We start from the raw sequence: 22,435 nt of genomic DNA, 5'->3' as shown, positions 1-22,435 counted from the left end.
GATGCTTTTTGCCAATTTGATTTTTCCCTTTCTTGGCTCTAGTGAGTCATTATGTAAATTTAAGATGATATAGAACCACGTGTATCATTCATTCATTTGTTCATTAATTTAACACTTATTAACCACCTATTGTGTGTCAGGCAGTATGGATACAGAGATGAAAAGTGGTCTCGATTCTCAAGAAATTTACATCATTATGGAAGAAGACAGATAATTAGTTTCTCTGTAGTAGGATTATGATTCTGTCATCATAGGGTTCTACCATCATCACAGGGTTCTAAGGGAACAGACTGTGTGGGATCAGAGATTGTTTTCCAAGACAAGCTCTTGATAGCATCTGGTTCAAGGTGTGTGATATATGAAATGTGTACATATTTTATGAACTTGGAAAATGTATGCTTGACCAATTTTTAATTATGATGTCCAGTATAGTAGAAAATGGAATTAACATAGATAGCTGATGATTCGGAGGCTTCCAATACTACCTATCAGCCTCTTGCTCCAGGACATCATTTATTCTTTCTGCCAATAAGGAGCAAGGGTGACTGGCTTGAATTTCATTCTGTTTCATTTTCCTTGTATAGTCTGTGGTATTAGCTGTAATGAATGCTCATGTCAGGCAGTTATAGTGGGGAAAAGAGATTTGGGTATTCCATTGCGTAAGTCAATTGATTTCCAATGTATGGCGTAAGGGAGAAATATACATTTTAAAATCGCCTTTATTAAGATACAATTTACATGTAATAAAATGCACTCATTTCATGTATACAGATCAGTTCATTCTGAAATTGTATTCACCTGTGTACCACCATCACAGTCATGATGAAGAACATCTTAACACTCCCAAAAGTTCTCTTGTGAGTCCAGTTCTTTCATACTAACACCCTGGCATCACTTCACACTTTGAGTCTCTTAAAACATCACTATTTCTACCTCTGACATGCCTAAGACATTGCGAATTCTGCCTTCAACCTGGTGACTTTCACTGTTGGTCCAATGGAAGAGGACTGGGAACTCTATTCTTTGGGGTTTTGAGCAGGACAAGACAAATTTTGCCTGATAGGGCTGACTAACCATTCAGCAGAACACATTTGTTCCTCTGATCTAAGGGACTAAGGGTTCACTTAGCTGGACTATACCCAGGGGAGTTAAGCATTTAATTCTCTTCTTATGCCTGTGTAGCAGGTCCACAAGTCTATTCATTAATGGTAGACTTAAGCTTATATGTTTTAGGCTTCAGTAGCTATGGTAGATACATATACCCTTACATCAAAATCTCCATTTGTTTCCACTGCATTGTGAATCTATATTTTATATATTCATGCATAAAGTGCCTAGTTTAGTGTCATACAACCTCTGGGCACTCGATAAATATTAATTGACTTGAAATAATGGCCTACCTTATAAATATTGATAAGCAAATAAAACTAAGTATATGGAGTATGAAGTACTCTTATAGAAATATTTAAGTTAAAATGATTAAAAACTAGTGTAATTTTATTTGACAGTGTAAGTACTGTAGGAGCTATTCACTAGTAGACATACTGTACTGGTGGAAATATATGTATATATATTATATATATAATTTAATAAAATATATTTCTTTCACTATACATTATGTCTTTTAAGATAACAAGAATTGTCTAGCTAGATGGGTGGATGAAGTCCACTTGTGGCAGAAATCTTTGAAGCCTTTGTAAGTAATACTTATGAAACACCATCTAATCAAATAGACTAAGGCAGATGATATGGTAGAACCTTGATCTGGCCTTCTGCTGTTGGGAAAAGAACAGAATTCTCTTCAGTGCACTGCTATTCCTCAACTTAAATACTAGTAGCACGGCTCAGACTGGTTAGTTGACATTCTCTGTTTCTAAATATGTGAGATTCAAGTCAGTTTAGAAGGCAAGCATTGTCTCCCTGTCTCTGAAATGTGAAATTTACACTGTGCTTTCTTTTTTATTTCAACTAATCCAAAGGTGAGTGCAGCCTATGGTATACTGTTGGTTACATACCATTTTTTTGCGGTTGGTTAATCTATAGAGAGGTGAGAGCACCATGTACCCAATGTTAAGCCTATCTTAGCTACTCAACCAAAAATGTTTCAAGAAATAACATTTGTGAAAAAAGCCCCTCTAGGCAGCTATCTGATTTTTTTTCTCTGTCTCAATTCCCTAATGCCATCCTCTTTTCCCTGCAGATCATGTTTCAGGCATATGGAGACAAACAGGGACCATTGCATGGGATGTTAATCAACACTCCATATGTGACCAAAGATCTGCTTCAATCAAAGAGGTTCCAAGCACAATCCTTAGGGACCACATACATCTATGATATCCCAGAGATGTTTCGACAGGTAAAGGTGGTTAACTGGAGGGCTCTGACATGTTCCAAAGAGGCAAGGTTTTCTTGAATTTCCATCAGATGCAGCTTAGACTTGAATGGGGGCACTCCCAAAAGGCAGGAAGTATCTTGACACTATCTATCTCATTTGGTATTTGGTGACTGCCAACTTAGATGTTGGATAGTTCTTCATGAATGATAGAAGCCTCCATTGAGTAGAAGAGAGTAAACTGAGACCGCATGCCTTTGATGGTAGTTTACAATGACCTGTGTGAACAGTTATGTTCAGGTATGTATTTCCTAAGGTTACATTCAAATTATGGATATTAAAGAGGTTTGAAACTCTAGTTCTTATTTTTCTATTTTCCAAGATAACCCAGGCCTCTACCTGATAGCCTAGGTTAATATGATGAGAATCAATATAGATAACATATACAAATGGATATACAGTTCATGGTACACAGTTTAAAGTATCAGTTCTTTTGTGGGAGATTTATTATAGCTGAATAAAAATTAGCATGAGAAAATATGATATTATGAATCTTATCCTCTGTATGAAAATAAATTCCTTTGATCTGTATGGTGAATCATCTCTATGCTGCAGATTTTTCTTCCATCAATAGAAGGCAAAAAAAGTATATCTTCCAGCAGAAAATTCAGCAGATAAAGAATAAAGTTGATATCAAAAGAATACTGAATTTGTCCTTTAAAAAAAAATCTATGAATATAAGATTTTTTTCAAATCTCCTAGTTAATATCACCAGTAGTATCACATTTGAATTTTACTGAAGTAGTATATGTGGCCTTGGTCAATAGTCTCTATAATTCCTGTATTATTCACAAATTGAAGAGGTTTCCTTATATAACCACTTGTTTACAAGTTTTCTCTCTTGAAACTTAGCTACCTTCATTCGGTGTTACTGGCATTGTTAACCTAAAAGTTGAGTGTTGATTCTGTTTCCACAGTGCCAATGCTATAAATAGAAATCACATTCTATATAATTCTTCCTATACAACAGACATAGACACAGTAATTAGGACATTTGGAATGAATGAGTTACTGTATTTCCTCATGTATAAGATGCACCCTTTATCGAAAAATTTGGGGTCTAAAAACTGGGTGCATCTTATTCAGTGGTTGTAGGGTTTTTTTTACTTGCATTTCCCTCTTTTTTCGCACTTGTTTTTGCGCTCATTGTTGTAGATGTTTTTACTTGCATTTCCCGCTTTTTCACGCTTGTTGTCTTTGCGCTCATTGTTTCGCACTTGTTACCAGTATATTACAGTAGGTTACGTTTTGCCACGTTCTGCCCAGAAATGGCTCAGAAAAGATTTTCGTACAGTGCTGAATTCAAGTTAAGAGTGATCCAGTTTGCAAAGTGAATGGAAATCATGCTGCTGAACGTAAGTGTGGTCCTCCTCCAACTGAGAAAACAATCCGAGACTGGTTATGGGAAGAAGAAACCCTACTGAAAACTCCACGGCAGAAGGCCATGAGAGGCAATATATGAAGACAGTGATTTGTCATCAGACACAGATGAGGACAAGCTAATAGTTGGGAGTTTTGACAGTGATGAGGAGTTGTATGAATTTTATGATGAATAAAACTTGAGTTCAATAATTGTATGTAATACATTTTTTTTTCAAATTTCGGGCCCCAAAATGAAGGTGCGTCTTATACATGGAGAAATACGGTATGTTGCTTTGAGGCAAAGAAACAACTGAACTCATTCCCACTTCATGAGGCATTTGTTTTGGTAATATGAAGTTGACAATGGAAATCATTATGGTTTTTAAGTGGATAGGTATATCCATCTATTTACTCAAGTTGGAACAGAATTGACTTGCACATTTACAAATAGTCATACATCTCTAGTGAGCTAATTCCTGTTTGGGGGCCTGTACCTCTGAAAAGATATTAGAAAAAGAATGCTTCTCCTGAACCTCTTGTAGAAACTAGAGGTTTCTTGGGGTTTCTTTGTATCATGTCACTTTCCTGGTTATTCTTCTATTGCCAAGTTTCTCTAGGATTTTTCTTCCTTTTTTAAAGGGAGATTGATGTTAGTTTCTTTTTTAAATTTTCCTGGGATATTTTTAGTTCTTGTGTGGTTTGAATTTGTGCCTGATTTTTGGCAGGTAAAAAACATTATGTGAAAAATAATTACAAATCTATTTTAACTGAAAATGAGAGCTGTAGAATTTGGTCTAATGCTTGAACACTCAGCAGAACCCTTGGAAAAGAAAGAGCAAAAACAGATTGACCAAATCTTTCTATTTATTTTTGTCCATGTTGAAATGCTAATTGTCACTGATTAGTTAAATTTCTCTCCCCCACTAGTCCCTGATCAAGCTCTGGGAGTCTATGTCCACTCAAGCATTCCTTCCATCACCGCCTCTGCCTTCTGACATGCTGACGTATACTGAGCTCGTGTTGGATGATCAAGGCCAACTGGTCCACATGAACAGGCTTCCAGGAGGAAATGAGGCAAGTATCTTATCTCAGTGCCCACTAGTACCAGTTTTTCATGCGGATGGTCATTAAATAGTATTAATTAAGATCCAAGGGGTAGGCAGCATAGTAGTCTCATTGGTAGAATTCTTTAGAGAGAGACCATTGAATACATATCATGGAATTACTGCTTATTTTTTTAGGCGTGATAATGGTATTACATTTTTATAAAGTGATATTACAATTTTGACTTTTAAAAACAAGAACATTGTTTTCTATTAGATATACAGACTAAAATAGTTACAGATGAAATGATCTAATATCTAGGATTCACTTCAAAATAATGGAGGATGAGTATGGATGAAACAAGATTGACCGTAAGTTGGTAATTGAAGCTAGATGGTAGATACATAGGAATAGATTATTTTCTTTATTTTTGTATATGTTTGAAATTTTAAGATTTTTTTCTGTAATAAAAGCATTTAAAGTATTGTTTTGGTTGATATTTTTCCTTAGTTGGTTACCTATTTGTATACTAGTATACATATTTTGGTATGTTTTTTATGCTTAGGTCATTTGATCTAATGCTGTTGTGAGCATGGTCAATATATTTTTCTTAAAGGGGCTCAATCAGAACCTGGGGTTTAAACATAAAAGAAAATATCAGAGAACCCATTTCTGACAGCTCTCCGAGAATGCATTTTTTAGTCTTGGAGTCCTTTCTCCTATAGTGCACTATTCATAATGATATAAAGTCATATGCTACCCCATACCCTATGTCTACCTCCATGCATTGAGGTTCTTCCTGATTTTAAATATACTTCTAATGTATGGTTATAACAGTAATAAACCAAAAAAGAGATATGCTTTTATTTCAACCGTAGATAAATCTCATTCCTTAGAAGCAGTAATCTTTACCTGAGTGTTCACCGATAAACAGGCTGGTTAGACCTTTGGAGGTAATATACATTTTTTTCCCATTTCATGTAGCATCTTTTTCCCCAAAAAAATGTTGCTATATGTGCAAGGTGTATGGCTGTTTCAGTAACTACACCAATAGATGCCAAAAGTAGCTGATTTGGTATTAAGATGGATGCAGTCATTGGACCAGATGGAGAGTATCAGACTTGTAGGAGTTCTTTTAATCTAACGCCTTGACAAATAGCAAAGGCACGAGGTGAGGGAGGAAGGATGCGTAGAATTTTGACGAGAGGAGGTATATACTGATTAACACACTGAGTCGAAGCAGAGGTTTGTGCCACTGTGTGTAGCATATACCTCGTGAGCCCCTCAACAGTAAAGCTTCATTGTGCTAGACTTAAATTCTGATTCATTGAACAGTCTTCGGGAACGGAAGGCACCCTTGTGAACATGGGGCTGAGAGAAAACGGTTTTAACTAATGTAATTAAAACACAAAATGAGATTTTGGGCCACGTGAAAGCTAGCGGCAGTGCTGTGTGAAACCTCTTGCCATGATCTTTCTCTCCTGCTTTCTCTCTGCTCTCATTCTGTGTTTGAGCGAATGGAGACTGGGGGAATAGTGAAGTCCCAGAGGGACAGAGCTCTGTTCTTGCTGAAATTACAAGCACAGAGCTGCCTGGGCATGAACATGTAGTGTTTACTCTGCCAGTATGAATACAAATAGTCTTATTATACGGGACTCTGTACCCACAGACCACACACACACACACACACACACACACACACACACGCACGCGCGCGCACACGCACACACACGCACACACACACACACACACGAGTAAAAAAAAATTAAAGGTTTTTTTTAACCCTTTTAAGACCCAACAAACCTTGGTGGAAAAGACATGTCTTACACTACAGCTGTGACTAGTAGAGTCAGTATGGGAACTTTGTTTCTCTTTCCCCAGTGCTTTAATAATCTTGAAATCCAGAAATCTGATAGTATTTCAAAAAACAATTTTTTGTTTGTTTTTTGTCAGTTCTTACATTCTTCTTGTTCTACTCTTTCCCCTCCTTAGTTGCCTATTTCATTTGTTCTCGTTTCCTTTTCTTCAAATGATTGACTAGGATTGAGGCTGAGCATTAGCTTGCTATTTCGGAGTCTTTGAGCTTGGGAGGAGTGAGACTGACGTCCTTTTGTGAGCAGTGAGTGACTAATGCCCGGGATGGCTGGTGAAGTCAGTCAGTGGTCGGAGCTAGATGATGGGGTACCGCACGACAGGAATGAGGTTGGGGTATTAGTATCAAACTCTGTTACCAATAGCTTGAACATACAATGGAGCATGTCCACTGAGAGACTGACCAATCTAAAGATGGCGTTTCAGCCGTTAGAGCTCTGAGAGACAGCTGTGCCTAAGAGATGACGACATGTCAATAGGATGTATTTCCTCATGCTGAGCCCAGTTTTATCAGGGCAAGTTGACGCTCAGCTATTGCAGTTTAATTTTCTTTGGCCAAAGAGACAAGTTTGTCATGAGCCTGGCACTCTACATATTACCCCAAGAATGATGTGAGGGGAAAGAAAAGAGCTCATGCTGATGAGATTTGGAGCAAATCTGTCCTGTCCCAAAGAGGATGGGCATCTGAACAGAGCCTTGAGAAATAGTTTTATTAAAAAAGGAATAAAAAATGGACGTGTTAATGTTCTGAGAGCCAAGGCTCAATGTAAATGCATTGATGCTACATAGACATTAAATCATTATAATGTGGTGTTCTCCAAAGGTGATGGCTTTACCAGGTCATCATTGTGGGTGATATTGCATTACCTTGAAGGATTGGAGTTTCTGGGTTTAAAAGCTAGCACATGGATATAAGGAATAAAGGTAAAACGAGATCCCTGCAGAGTTTCCCCATGAATTGAGATGCGTTTCCCCATAATCAAAGGCAGAAAACCTGCACTTATCAGACCATCGGCTTTATGGGTGGCCAGTCTTTCTTCCCTATTTTTTTTTTCCGGGACAGTAAATAGGTAAAATGGTGATAGGACCAGGACTTGGAACAATTCAGTTCCATTTAGTTTTAGGTAACTTGTTTGCCATTTGAGGAAGAATATTGGCTGTTTCAGCAGAGATGTGACCTGCATTTTGAACATTGTGCCCGTGTTAGAAGCAGGAGAAAGAGAGCTTTTCTGAGGCAGTGTTAGCTACTCTCTCCTTTATTTTTTCCTAGTTGTCCCTTCGCCATCAAGAAAGATGTAACTGAAGGAATGCCACCTTATGCGTGGTGAAAGGTGTAAGAGAACACATTTTTCTCATTGTCACATTTGAATGGCATTGCGTTTAGTATGAATTTAGAGTAGGAGTAAAAGAGATGTAGGCCACACCTGTGAACTACATTGTTACTTGCAAATAGTGCCCAAGACAAGTTGTCCAGGATTTTCTTTTTTTAATGTTTCAAGTAAAGATAAAAATTGAGAAAAATGTGATTGCAACATAGACTAAACTGATATCATTTCTAGCTGCTGTGATGCTATAGCAATGAGTACTGTGTATACACAGCTAGATGAATGTGTGCTGTTGAGCCTGAATACAAAAGAAATGCAGCTAACCAACAGTTGTACTCTTACCATGTCTCGATTTTGCAGGGATTGTTTTCATTTTCCTGCCAATTTGCTAACAGGTTTTGATCATTTGGTGAAAGCTGTAATTGCAGGTGGGAACATTTTGAGTAACAGTTCACAATCCAGTGCAACTGCTTTTCACACTAAATCCTGTTATTAAAAGGCTCAGGCTTAGATCAAGCCAAGGGCTGTAACAGACCTGACAGAGAACAACTTAACTTTGCCTAGTAGGACAAAAACACTAGCCTTCTTGAGACTGTTCTTATTTGTTCTGGAATGTTACTAGCTTTCTTTTATTATATTTCCTTTAACAGCTCTGTGAACTAGATCACGAATCTCTAAATTGGGCAGTGATGAAAGATATGATAGAGATGCGACTTTTACAGTAATTTTAGTGTGGATAGAAATCAGGACCCTGTTTTCCTCACTGTATCAGAACATGAGCTTTTTAATGAAATGAACCCCTCCATTCCCTCTCGTCACTCCTGTCATGATGAAAAACTGAGATGAGAAAAAAATGCCGTGTTTAGAAGCATTTATAAAAATTAGGTACAAGATGTGCACTCCAAAAGGGATTGGTGGTTAGAGACTGGCATTCTTGCATGTTATTAAATTTTTTTCCTTAAAATTTTTCTGGGAGATAGATATATTCCAAATTGGCTGTAATTTGATGATCACCTGCACACACACTACCACACTTAAGAACTGCAGTGGCTCCAAGGCTTCATTTTTTCTGATGAGCACTAGGTGTCAGGGTTTTTCCTTCTCAGCACCTTAGCATTCAGACGAGCCTCTTCAATTGCCGTTTGGTGAGGCAAATCCAGCAGTATCCTTCCCTTTCCCCCCCCCCCAGTTGTTATGGTAGGCTTTGCCTGGTGTTCCTATAATATGCAATTGCATTTTTAACTCTTTGGGTGGAGATCATGGCTCTATACATTTTTTATAGGAAACGTTTTTTTAGGAAAAAGATCTAGGAGCAAGAAAAGTGGTGTAAATTAAAGGCTAGCCGCCATCGTAACTGGTTTCTTGGTTTCAGTTCTGCTTTATATTCTTGGGGATGAAATGGTGGGAATGGGGGGGATTAGAAATTCAGTTCTAGAGCTGCTCAGCCTTGCCCATATTTAATTGTTAGCAATGTGCTGATGTCTAGTCCACCAAGGCATAAGCGTCTGTAAGTTTTTTATTATAAAATATTTCAAATTTACAGAAAAATATAGAATGATGTGACAAAACCCCTGCATCTACTGACTAGCTTTAACAAATCTTACATTTTGACATGGCTCCTCGCTTACATGTTGCTGTAATCCTTTGAAATCTGTAATTTGAGTATTAAAGAAAAAATTAGGAGTTAGGTAGGGAAAGGAAGTTAGTAAGCTTAAAAGATTGTAAGAAATTAATTAGTAGATCCATTTTGACAGTTCTAGGCTGGACCTCTTAACCCAAAGGACCTCTTATTTTAGAAAAACCACTATAACCCTGTCTTAATTCACTTGGTTGACATTTTCCATACTCTCAAAGGAATTCTTGGGTTATCCTGGATTCCGATTCTAGTGGAACCCATTATGCTTTGAAAGTCTGACTGCAGAGAGTGTGTGTATATGTTTGTGGGCTTGAGTAAGGAAAGCGTTGACCATTTTTCATGCATGCAGAACCCAAATATTTTTCTAGTGTAACATTAGACTTTTGTGTATTGTTTTACTCGATTTAACCTCAGAATAGCTCCATGAATGTGAAGCTAATTTGGATGTATTTTGCTGTGCTTTTGTTTCATTCTTTTGAAATCAGTTTACCTTTTCATGCTGGGTGTGTAAATTGAGTCCATGTCAGTCTTTGAGATATATGTTGGAAAAGAGGCAAATTTGTATTGTAGTATGCTGAAGGTGAGCTCTGAAATAGAGCTGATAAAAGCGGACCTGAAAAACAGAACCATGGTCTGTGCACTGATTGTTGCTCGAGTTATAAAGAGAGACTAATGGTCCTTGCCACCAATCTGTCCCTGAAGATGGGAGACTGTAAGTGCTTTGGGATCCTCAACAGAAAAGTATCACATACCACTGATTACATATAAACATTCATAATTTGTGCTTGCCTTATTTTTTGTCAAGGGCTTCAAAAAACCAATTTTGAATCTTTTAGGCCTAGCAAGATAGATATTTCAAGTATTAAAAAAAGACTTGATAGACTCTATGGTGAGATAGTTTTATTTTAAATTATTATGTGCTTTTCTTCTTTTATCCTCATTCTAAGTGAGCACGTTTGGCTACAAGTCTTTGTCTAAAATGGTCCTCAGAACCAAAGTTGAATCTCTCATTATAAAAATATTGAGGTTAATTTTGAAACATAGGTCTTCTTGCCATGGAATTACTTTTAATGAATTTCCAGCACTGTTCTTTTGGGATGCATATACTTTTCTTAGAATTCCTTCTGAATGACTGTTACTGGTGTTGGAGATTTCTCATCAGGTTGACTAGCTGAGTTTGACTCATTTCATTAGTAGCAAACCAAGGCCCAATGAGCTTGACTGACTTTGAAAGTCCTAATGTACTCGTTAGCCCACTAATGCAGCTCTCATGGAGGGCTTCCCCAGTTCCTTTCAAAAGTAAGCCCTAGAGATAGCCTTCAAACAAAAGCATGTACTTGCCAGCATTTTTGTACATCTTTTCAGATTTTACCGAAAAAGGATGTGATATAGTACCCTATGTCAGGAAACTACACAGCTCCAACTAGAAGCAATAGTGAACATCAGGACAGCACCAGATGACACCAGAGGATGAGGTGTGGCCTGGTGCATCAGAGTTCAACCTTTGTTTATATGATTAATGGGCAAAACTTTTTGAACTGTAGTAGGCCAACTTGGTTAATTTCCATATCAACCTATTACACCCGTGTCCCATTTCTCAAATACCACTGGCTTGTATGTGCTCCATTGCATGTTTTTTTTAAATTGATATGTTTATTAAAGCATTGTGTGTGTATATACATAAAATTAATGTAGTTTTGTGTATATTGATATTACAGGGAGAACTAATTCCCCTGTTCAAAATTATTGTTTCTAATCTTTGGTAACATTTTCACAGAGTTAACTCTGGGATGAAAATTTTTTGATCTAAAAATGATATTTTTCTTACCCTTTTATTGCTTTTTAGAAGGGTTGACGTAAGTTTGTTCAGACATTTTTGAATTAGCCGAGCATGAAAAAAAGAGTTTTTCAGCTGTTAAGAAAATTGTTTTCAGCTCTTTTATGTGATCATACAACACTAGGCAATGGAATATGATATCCAGCAGATAATACAATATGGAAAGGCATTGACATTTTTTCAGCATGATTTTCCTAAATGGCACAAATTAAGTCAAATATTATATTGCCTTATGGTTTAAAAATACACGTTTTAACACCTGTGTACTATTTCATCAAGTGTGGTTTTTCCATGAGATTCTACCATGAGTTAAAACTGTAATTATTTTTGACAGTATCTAATTAAAGTGAATATATAATATTCTGTACAAGATACAAAAGGGGAAAGAAGGTAACATGTTGTTAGGTGTCTGTAAAAGAACTCAAGTTGAGAGTCCTTCTCTCTGGGCCTTAGTTTTCTCTTCTTTATGTTACAGATGATGCTTAGGCTTGTTTCAGCTCTAAAATTCTAGGGTTCTTTGTATTGCTGCTCTGGGGCCTTGCAGGATGGTCATCTTCCTGCCATTAGCAATAGTAGAACAATAGCTACTGGAGGCTTAGGCAGAAAAACCCAACTTTTAGATTTTTAGCATGGAAAATTAAGCTTCCGCATCTCAGCCATGGTCTAACCCATATTTAAAGTCTGTGTAGAAAGATGTTATTACAGCTGAACTCAAAATGAGGAGATAGGTATAAGAAAGGCGACTGTGGCAAAGATATTCCCTTCCTGCTTCCCACAGCATAGCTAAAGCTGATGGATGCTTCTTACATCCTTAGAAACAAAATCCTTCCCTGTTTCGTCCCTTAGCCCTCTCTTCACATTTCTTTATTGAGCTTAATAGTGTTTTATTCTGTAGTAACATCAGCTTTGGAAAGTGCGTGTGTGTGTGTGTGTGTGTGTGTGTGTGTGTGTGTGTGCGCGCGCGCACGCGCATGTGTGCACTTGCACTTTCTGTTCACACCAATAGTACAATTAATGTTGATGTCAATTTTGGTGTTAACTTGGGTCATAATTAGCGTTGACACTTTGTGTCAGGCTAATGGCATTTATGGGCACCATCAGAATAAATGTTAATATTATCATGTTTTTAATATCTGTTATAGTAACATTAAACCAAGGTCCTCCCAGGAGAAAAAATATATATATATATATGGATAGATAGATAATGCCTTTCTGTATCGCTGGTGTTACCCAGCGAGAAAATGACATCTCAGGGCAGAATCCTAATCACTGTTTGAAGCATCAGAAATAATGATCACCTCTGATCGGAGGTTGTGAATAATTCATTCGGTTTGATTTTCACGTCCTGTCCAGTGATACTTTTCAAACCAAATGTGTTTCTACAGGAAAATAATGGTCCCACTTCTTATGGAAATACTGTGGCACAAATCATTTTACCCACATAAAAACAGTTAAATAAGACTGTTCTCTTCTGCTTGCTTTCTCCTCCCCATCCCCTCCTCCTTCACTTGGCGCGTGTTTATTCCAGAATCAGACTGTGGCCAAAGAAATATTTTCTTCCTTAGAACTTGTATAAGGAAAGCAGATATTTATTTCTGTTTATCCTCAGCTTATTCACAATAACTCTTTCGATCGTCATCCCTTTTTCACTTTAAGATAATTAGTTTAGGTTGATAACGCTAAACCTAAGAAACCTGCTAATTGCAATGTTCTGTTATTAGAAATCATCAGAAATTAAATATTTTTTCAATGATTTATGGCTGTCTTAATGAATTGGCAGTAAGTGCCTAGAACCACTTGGCTGGTCAGGGTCTCCGTGAGACAGTGATCAGGGAAAGAAGTTGGTGGCACTGCCAGGGCCAAAAACTCATTAGACCCTACACCCACCCACTCCCACAACCCCCTTTTGTTGCTTCCTTAGCCCTTAGTCCTGGAGTATCATTTTCACCAGGTTCCACGTGTGTAAAAACATTGCAAGGAGAGAGAAGCCACAACAAGGGGATTCGGTGATGGAATTTCCTTTGGTTATTATTTTTTCAGTTAATGTACAAGGCAACTTGGGCTGAGGTGAAATCAGTGAATGTCACATCCCTAATCACATTGTCACACTTTGTGTATGCTTTTATAGTGATTGCAGAATTTTCAATATAAAATCTCCATTGTGTGTATAATATAAATAGACCCATCTATATAAAGTAATTTGACCGAAAAATTTATAGTGTCCTAATTAAATGGGGAGGGGGGGGGAATATGACCGCCTTTTGAAGTAATGACCCAATCCACTGAGACAAAGCTATTCTTAGAATATTTTGAACCATTTCTCCTGAATGTTTTGACCCTTTTTTTTTTTTCTCTAAATCTAACCAGGGCAGAAGGAAACATTTTTCAACCTAGTTCTCATCATCAGACAGAAAGTATTTTTGCATTCAGAAACCATTTCCAGTATCAAATTCAATTTTGTCAAGTGATTAGTTGAGTTGGGTAGAGAATAATTTAAAAACACAAATTTGGAAACGGCTGTGGTTGCTTCCACACTGGAGGAGAGCAGTTGCTATTCTCACATCGCAAGCCCTTTTTCAGTGACTGTGCATCACACAGTAGATTATTGTGTTACATGTCTTTGCAGCTGTTACAGACCTGCATCTGTTGACACCATGTGTTTCTATCCTGGACTGCTGGAAGAAATAGGGGGGTGGGTGAATTGATACCTTGCCTGCCTATCAGTGCAAATGTCCTTTTATGTACATATGTTTGTAAAGCTCTTTAGCCCCCTTCAAGATGAAAGGCTCTGTATAAATATAAGCTTTCGATTTTCGTACATGTTTGTAATACATGTGGTACAGTCCTAAATATGTATTTAGCTGATAGGCAGTGTTCTTGTCTATTGTACAAATATTGACTTTAAAAGTATAAATATGTATTTAACCACCAGACCAGAAAAACACTGAAGCAGTTACTTCTCAGGTGGAGCTATTAATATTGTATAAACCTATATATACATATGTTTACATTCTACCACATCATTGCAGAGAATTTCTTTTTAAAAAATGAAATGAGGGTCCCAACAAACTAAGACAGTTTCTCATATTCTTCTCCCTTTGAGATGAGTTTTGATTTTTTTTTTTTAAAGATTTTTATTGGTGAATTGGGGGATGGGAACAGCGCTGGGGAATTGGGGGAAGGGGAACAGACAAGTTGCTGTCCTTTTGTTCTTCAGTCTAGTTGTGGAGGACGTTGCTTCACTGGCCCAAGTTGGTACCATCATTGCGGAGGACGAGGCAGATCAGTCGCCGGCTTCTGGACGGCCGCTCACGCTGGCTGCTGGCTACACACGGTAGCCCATGGCAACCCACTGCAGCAGGGGCTGCAGCCTACACCGTTGCCGGCGACTCAGGGCAGCCCAGCTCCAGGTTGAGCTGTTGTTCAGCATCTTAGCTGTAGAGGGCAGTGTCACTGGCCCTCATATGTGGGATCCGAACCGGGGTCCTCTGGCGTCCCAAGCCAGCTCTTAACCAACGCGCCACTCGGCCTGCCCGAGATGAGTTTTGATTTTTAATTTTCATATGTTTATATCTCTCTAACATTAGAAGAATATGAACTGTTGTACTATGACTGAAATATAGAGTCAGTTATTGTAAAATATGAAAAATCCATTAGGCTGGTGAGACTTTTTTCCCTTAAAAATTGTTTTTATTATGCAAATGTTCAAATATACACTAAAGTAGAGATAATAATATAATATAAGCTCCCAGATACCTGTCACCCAATGAAGAGGTATTTGGTAGTCTTTTCTCAATTAACTTTTTTTTTAATTTATAAAAATTTTAAGTTATCAATGCAATATAAACACAAAGAAAATTTGGAAAATGAAAAAAAAAAACACATAATTCCATCATCCTAAAATAACTGTCGTCTCATTTTGCTGTGTGTGTTTATCTCTGGGGTTTTTTTTTCCCCTAACATATTTTTTAGTTAGAGTGTGTTGTAACACTTGCTATGTACTTACTATGTGCCAGATACTGTTCTAAGGTTTACCATGTATTTAATCCTCACAACAAACTTGATAGAGTAGATTACTATTACCCCATTTTACTGATGAGGAAACCGAGGCACATAGAGGTTAGTAACTTACCTAAGGTGATATGGCTAGAAAACTGACTGAATCTCTTTTCAGGCAAAGAGTCAGATTCTATTAGATTCAGTCTCCAAGTCTGTCTTCTGAGTCTGTGCCCTTAATCACAACACAATGTTATTTTTGAATGAATTTTGCCTTTCACAATGTTATGGTATGCATTCAGTTTTGTTATCCCCGTTCTTCAAATTTAGTATTACATCATGAGTATTTTAAAATGCTATTCATAGCCTTCATTTTACAAGGCTGCCTGTCTAGAATACTAGCAATGACCTCACTAGTCAATTTACTTCCCTTTAAAAAAGTTTTTATCATCACATTTATTATTTTAACTTTTTGTCTTAAAATATTTTAGATTTGCAGAAAAATTACAAAGATAGTACAGAGAGTTCCCAGATACCCTCCAACCAGAGTCCCCTAATGTTAACATCTTATTATATACAACCATGGCATAATTATAAAAACAAAGAAATTAACATTGCTACAGTACTCTTAAGTAAAATACAGACTTTGTTTTGGATTTCACCAGTTTTTCTAGTGTCCTTTTTCTGTTCTAGGTTCCAATCCAGGATACCATATTGCATTTAGGTGTCAATGACATTTATGTTTACATTATAATTGATATTTATCTTCTCATATTGTTTCAGCTAAGTACAGTGGCACTGGTCTGGAACATACTTCCTTAATTACTCTAGAAAAGGAAACTATGCAAACCTTATTTTAAAAAATAATCCGGGCCGGCCGAGTGGTGCGTTGGTTAAGACCTGGCGTGGGATGCCAGAGGGCCCCGGTTCGGATCCCACATATGAGGGCCAGTGACACTGCCCTCTACAGCTAAGATGCTGAACGACAGCTCAACCTGGAGCTGGGCTGCTGTGGGTCGCCGGAGATGGCGTAGGCTGCAGTCTCCCGCTGCAGTGGGTTGCCATGTGCTACCATGTGTAGCCGGCAGCCAGCGTGAGCGGTCAGCAGCCGCAGTGAGCGGCCGTCCAGAGGCCGGCGACTGATCTGCCTCACCCGGGAAGAGTGCAATGATGGTGCCAACTTGGGCCAGTGAAGCAACATCCTCCACAACTAGACTGAAGAGCAAAACAACAGCAACTTGTCTGTTCCCCTTCCCCCGATCCCCCAGCCGCTGTTCCCCTCCCCCAATTCCCCAATAAAATCTTTAAAAGAAAAAAAATCCATACTAGCTGTAAAGACAAGTTACTTAATTTCTCTGCCTTAAGTTTTTTCATGGCAAAAGTAATAGCTGCTTTTGAATTAATAATAATAGTAGCTATTATTTTATAAGCCAGTCTCTGTACTAATTTCATGTGGTCTTCCTCACAACAATCCCTTCAGAAAGGCACTATTTACCCCCATTGTATGACTGAAAAAATTGAGGCTATTCGAGGTTAAGTGACTGGTCCAAGGTTATATAACTAGTATAAAGCTGAGACTTAGACCAAGCCAGGCTGCCACTCCCCAGCTTAACCTCTTAACTGCTATCAGTATTTGTCAGCATTTAGTATAGTACAGTATGTCATAGATGTTCAATTAATAGTAGCCATTAATCTTGTTATTTTTTAAAATAAATAGTTGACATGTTCAGGACTTGTATTCTGTGATCCCTAGAGATAAGTCACGGACAATGTTGTAAGCCTTTGGTGTTGACTGTTTTCCAAGTATCATTTAAAAAATGAAATGACTATGGAACCAGCAAATATTTATTACTCCCATATTGTGCGTAGGGATCCTGTTAAGGCACTGGAAGAGATGATATAATGGTTCAAGCTGGCAAGCTAAAAGTGGTCCTAGGCAGTATATGATTAATTATCAAATAAATTCTCTCCATGAAGTTCTTAGTAGGAGATCAGAGAAGAAATGGGTCACTTTAGGCTAGGGGAAGCTTTACTGAGGAAATGGAATTGGAATGAACCTTTTTGGAATGGGTAGATTTGGAAAGGTTGAGAGGAGAGAAAGGGGCAAACTTTGTATGTTGAAGTTAACATAATAGATTACCACTTCTCATAGGTTCATCAAATGCATAGGTAATATTAATTTTGTATGTGGGGCCATGGAAGCTCAATAAAGTTATTTTCCCAAGGTCGCACAGTTAATAAGTGAAGGGGCCTGGATGTGGATGCAGGTTTGTTTGACCCTAAAGCCCATGTTCACCATTATATGACCTATCATTTGATTAGCAATAAAATCTAAATTCTAATGTAAATTGAACAGTAGACGATTCCTTAGATGTTTATCCATCATGCTTACTCAAAACTTAATCTTGTCCAATAAGGAATCTCACGATACAGACTAGAATAGCACTTCCCATTCCGTAATGGTACGTTTTAAGGGGGGAGGGGGGCGGTCGATGAGGAATACACTTTGGAAAGAACATTGATAAAGAGTCATGTGTTCTTGGTGCTGCTGTGTTGACACCTAATTAGAAGTCAATATTGTAAGCATAATGACCTGGCCAATTGCTGAACTGACTGCCCAAGTGACACAGAGTCCCCAGGTAATAACAAAAGATAAGAGTATTATTTGCCTGCCCAGTGCCACATAGATACAATGTTTGCATTAGCATGCAAATGTGGAAGTAGATTCTTCAGGGCTTATGTCTTAAGCTGCTTCTGGCCTAGGTGGGCTAAGGTTAATATATCATAAAATTCAGTGTAAAACCCAATCTTCCTAACTACAAATGCATTTTCAGGAAATAGCTTTTTCTTCCTGAAAAACAAGAGATGTTGGGTTAGAGGGCCACGAGAGAAGGCCGGTAAAATATTCTCCCCACACACACAGGCATTATATTAACCAGCTTCTTAAAAACCATGACCAAAATTATCCTGATATTTGGAGTTTCTCTGTACTGTTTTGTTTTTGTTTTGTTTTGTTTTGTTTTTGATGATGTGTTTCTCCTTTCTCTGTCTTTAATGAGCAGATAGAGTAATATCTTATCTCAGAAGGTGATTAGATTTTTTTCTGTGTATTATATCCATTTTGATTTGTATTTGGCCAATGGTGTAATATATTAAATAGCTTATATTTATCTGTGGGTATTTCGTATATGTATTTCTTAATGCCGAGAATCACAAATAGCTGTGTGGAAAGCTTCAACCAGCCTGATTACAGTGGATGTGCAATTGGATTGAGGAATGTGTACTCAGAGCTTATGATCACTGGCCCGGTTGAGTCCGGGTGATACATGTGGCTTTCCAGGGATGCTGCTATTTACATCTGTTAATGGCCCTTCTTGATGGCCGGCTCCCCAATGAGGTGATATGCAGCAGCCTGGGGATGAGGGACCAAGGCTGCAGATGTGGCTGGGCTCCATTAGGCAGGACCAGGAATGCTCATCTGGTGGGCTTTGTATTTGGGGGCAAGTAGTGGGGGTGGGAAGGGAGGGGAGACAGAAACAAACGGGGGGAAAAAAGAATGGAAAACATTACTTATCCAGGTATAGGGAAACAGACAGGCAGACATGAAAAACGGCGGCTGTAACTGGGGTGTGAGTGAACAGAAAAGAAATGGAACTAGTGAATAAACAAATGGAAGGATTGACTAGCTCTCATATAGAAGGAGATTAAAAGAGGAGAAAGCCGTGAGGGTTTGGAAAGAAACGTGTCACCCCTGCCTTTTAAGTCAATATCATTTATTTGTGTGGTTGGTCAGATGCTACTGAACAGAGAGCAGACATTTACATGTATCATAGTGCACGCAGCCTGGCTTTCTCTGGTTTTCTGGTTCTGGGAAACAGTGACAAGAGATGCTCACAAGGATGCGATGTTGAGCTACAGTCGATTCTTAAAGAAATGGAAGCTACCTGCAACAAACCAGTCAAGATTGTTGCTATTATTCCTGCCAAATGTTAGAGGACAGCAAAAGGACCCAGAATCACAAAAGTCATACAATCTATGAGACGTAATTCTCTTCCTGCTCTCCTCTCATATGTTGAAGGTTCCTTGGAAAGAATCTCAAAAAGGATGGCACTAGTGTCTTAGTTGATAGGGTAGTAAGATAAAAGAGTTGCAGATTTAATTCCCAGTGCCATGGCACTCTTCCACACGTATCCTGAGCACATTTAGACTTTGTTTTTTCCCTCTTCTTTGAGCAGGCCCAAAGAAGGAACTGAGATAACTGAAATGCATAGTAAACCAGCCTTTCTCAACACAATCTAGAGAAGTATGCCAGAAGTTTGTTCTAGTTTCCGGCAGGGAGCTTGGCTCTTTAGCATGCAAACGCATACCTTTACATGAAGGCTGCGTCCAGGCACAATCTGATAGACCTTCAAAGAACCTGAAAAAAAAAAAATCTGCCTGTAATAAGCTTGTATTTATTTGTTTGTTTGTGCTTTTGCAGATTGGCATGGTAGCTTGGAAAATGACCCTTAAGAGCCCCGAATATCCAGAAGGCCGAGATATCATTGTTATTGGCAATGACATCACATACCGAATTGGGTCCTTTGGGCCCCAAGAGGACTTGCTGTTTCTCAGAGCATCTGAGCTTGCCAGGGCAGAGGGCATCCCACGCATCTTTGTAGCCGCCAACAGTGGAGCAAGAATTGGACTGGCAGAGGAAATCCGTCATATGTTCCACGTGGCCTGGATAGATCCCGAGGATCCTTACAAGGTACAGGCTCAGAAAAAATAATACTTCAAGACACTGTATGGTTATGTGCTTGCACACACGTGTGTGTGTGTGTGTGTGTGTGTGTGTGTGTAGAAAGGTGGGGGAGACGTAGAGGTTTAAATTCAAAAGTCAGTATTTATGGTGAATCACAACCACGTTGAAAACAAATCGTCTCTCAATATGTTCACTTGGCTTTTGCTCCAGCCCTGAAATAGATTGCTAATTTTTGGGGTGAACACTAGATTAAACTGTAGGTATGCATTTAGTATGAGATGTGCTAAGCCAAAAATGTATATTTTTAAGCTATTCCATTATGGTTTCTGGTACTTATGGTCAATCATCAACAAAACACCATGTCACCTCAGCATCTTCTCTGATTGTTCTCCAGCCTTCTTATTGTACTTGAAACCTGCCTGGCTTTTAAGACACTCCTTCTCCTGCAGCCCTCTTAAGAAGTGATGGATTTCTCTCTTTCCCTTGGGCCACTGAGCCCAGAGTGGGAATAGTGTCTTCCTTGTGCCTCATTGCTACTTTTAGACCCTTTTCCCTCCAATCTCTATGAAAACCCCCATCTTGGAATCTCATGTTATTAGACTGTGCATACTACCTCTGCTCCTTATTATAGCATTCCCCAGCCTGTAGTCACTCCCTCTCATTTTTGTATCTTTCAGTTGCTGGCACAGCGACTCTCTCCAATACTACTAGTCCTATAGCAATTCTTGGTGATTATTATAGCCACCTAGATGGTCCTGTCCTCCATCCCAGCTCAGCTTCTCATTCACCATAATCTCAATTTCAAGCTTCCTTTTCTTTGCCACCCCTCCATCCTGTCTTTCCAGCTCACTCTCTTGAGTCCTCCCAAGTCCAACAATCCTTTGAACCCATCAGGTCCTATAAATAAAAGAATATTTATCCTACCACCTTTCTTGTTTTTTTCACTCCCCCCTTACATCCTCATTTTATTCCTATCCAGTTTAAATTCCAAGGTCAATCATAGGCTAATTATTATAATCACCATCTTTCCTACACTCCCAACTTTTTTGCTTCTCTCTTCATTCTGCTTACTCTGGCCTTTACAAAAACCTGTTTAAACCCAACTCTCTCCATCTACTCTCATTGCTGAACACTGATGGAGAAAAATACACAGTGCTATTTACTGACTGGTCTTACTTTACATTCAAGCTTACCAACCTCCCAGATGACAATTCCACGTCTTTTCCTGCCTTCTTAAACCTCCAACACCCTCTTCCCCCATCTTCACTCTTAGCTGATGACCTTGCTTCTCAATTCACTCAGAAAACAGAAAAATTAGAAGACAGCTTCCGCAAGCTCCCACCTATCTGCTTCTGCGCCTTTACTCTCCGCCTTCTCTCCTTTACTTTGGGTGAATAGACTCCTCTTGTTCACTTGATCCTGTCTGTTCTTTCCAACTTAAAGATGTAGATCAACACTTCTCCCCCCTCCTTCTTGCATCGTCACGTTTTCCCTCTCTACTGTATCTGTTTTTTTGGCATACAAATACATACCCCTCCAGTTACTACTCCTACCCCATTTTTTCCTTCCCTTTACAGCAAAACTTCTTAAAGGTGTTGTCTCTTCTTGTTATCTCCAGACACTCTTCTCCCATTCCTTCTGGAACCCACTGCAGTTAAGTTTGCACCCCCCTCACCATTCCACTGTAGGTGTTTTTTTCAAGGTCACCATTGATTCCATATTGTTAAATCTGTTGTGAATCTCAGGCTTCACCTTAGTTTTTTGATGTCTCAGCAGCATTTGACACAGTCACTCTTTCATCCTTGAGATACTTTCTTTTCTTGGCTTGCAGGACTCCACAGCCTTCTTTTTACCTTCCTACTTGCCCTGTCTCAGTTTCCTTTGCTGCCTTTCACATCTTTAAATGTAAGAGTGTTTCAGGGGATGATGCAAATACTCTATATATTTTTATTGTGGCGGTGATTATACAAGTATGTACATTTGTCAGAATTCATCAAACTATAACACTTAAAACTAATGAATTGTATTGCATGTAAAATATATACTTTAGTAGATTTCTTTTTAAAAGTACATGGAAATTGTTGGTGACCACTAACAGGTACAGGGTTTCTTTTTGGGGTGATGGAAATGTCCTGGAATTAGATAGCGATGATGATTGCACAACATCTGACAATATTAAAAACTACTGAAATGTACGCTTTATTATTTTCCTTTTATTTTTATTATG

The 22,435-nt window shown here is 38.4% G+C and overlaps 1 protein-coding gene across 1 annotated transcript in view; it reads left to right on the top strand.

Moving 5' to 3' along the window:
* The window catches only part of ACACA (acetyl-CoA carboxylase alpha), a 368,135-nt gene that overhangs the window by 264,143 nt on the left and 81,557 nt on the right, over positions 1-22,435 (top strand). Inside the window, exons 41-43 of the mRNA XM_019636609.1 lie at positions 2,201-2,356; positions 4,682-4,828; positions 19,945-20,214. Of these exons, the coding sequence (XP_019492154.1) occupies positions 2,201-2,356; positions 4,682-4,828; positions 19,945-20,214 (573 nt within the window). The remainder of the gene's footprint in view (positions 1-2,200; positions 2,357-4,681; positions 4,829-19,944; positions 20,215-22,435) is intronic.

Source organism: Hipposideros armiger, unplaced genomic scaffold (genome assembly GCF_001890085.2).
Source record: "Hipposideros armiger isolate ML-2016 unplaced genomic scaffold, ASM189008v1 scaffold_29, whole genome shotgun sequence".
NCBI classification, from domain to species: domain Eukaryota; kingdom Metazoa; phylum Chordata; class Mammalia; order Chiroptera; family Hipposideridae; genus Hipposideros; species Hipposideros armiger.
The sequence above is the reverse complement of the archived record's forward strand: the minus strand, read 5'-3'. Positions and strand labels throughout refer to the sequence as shown.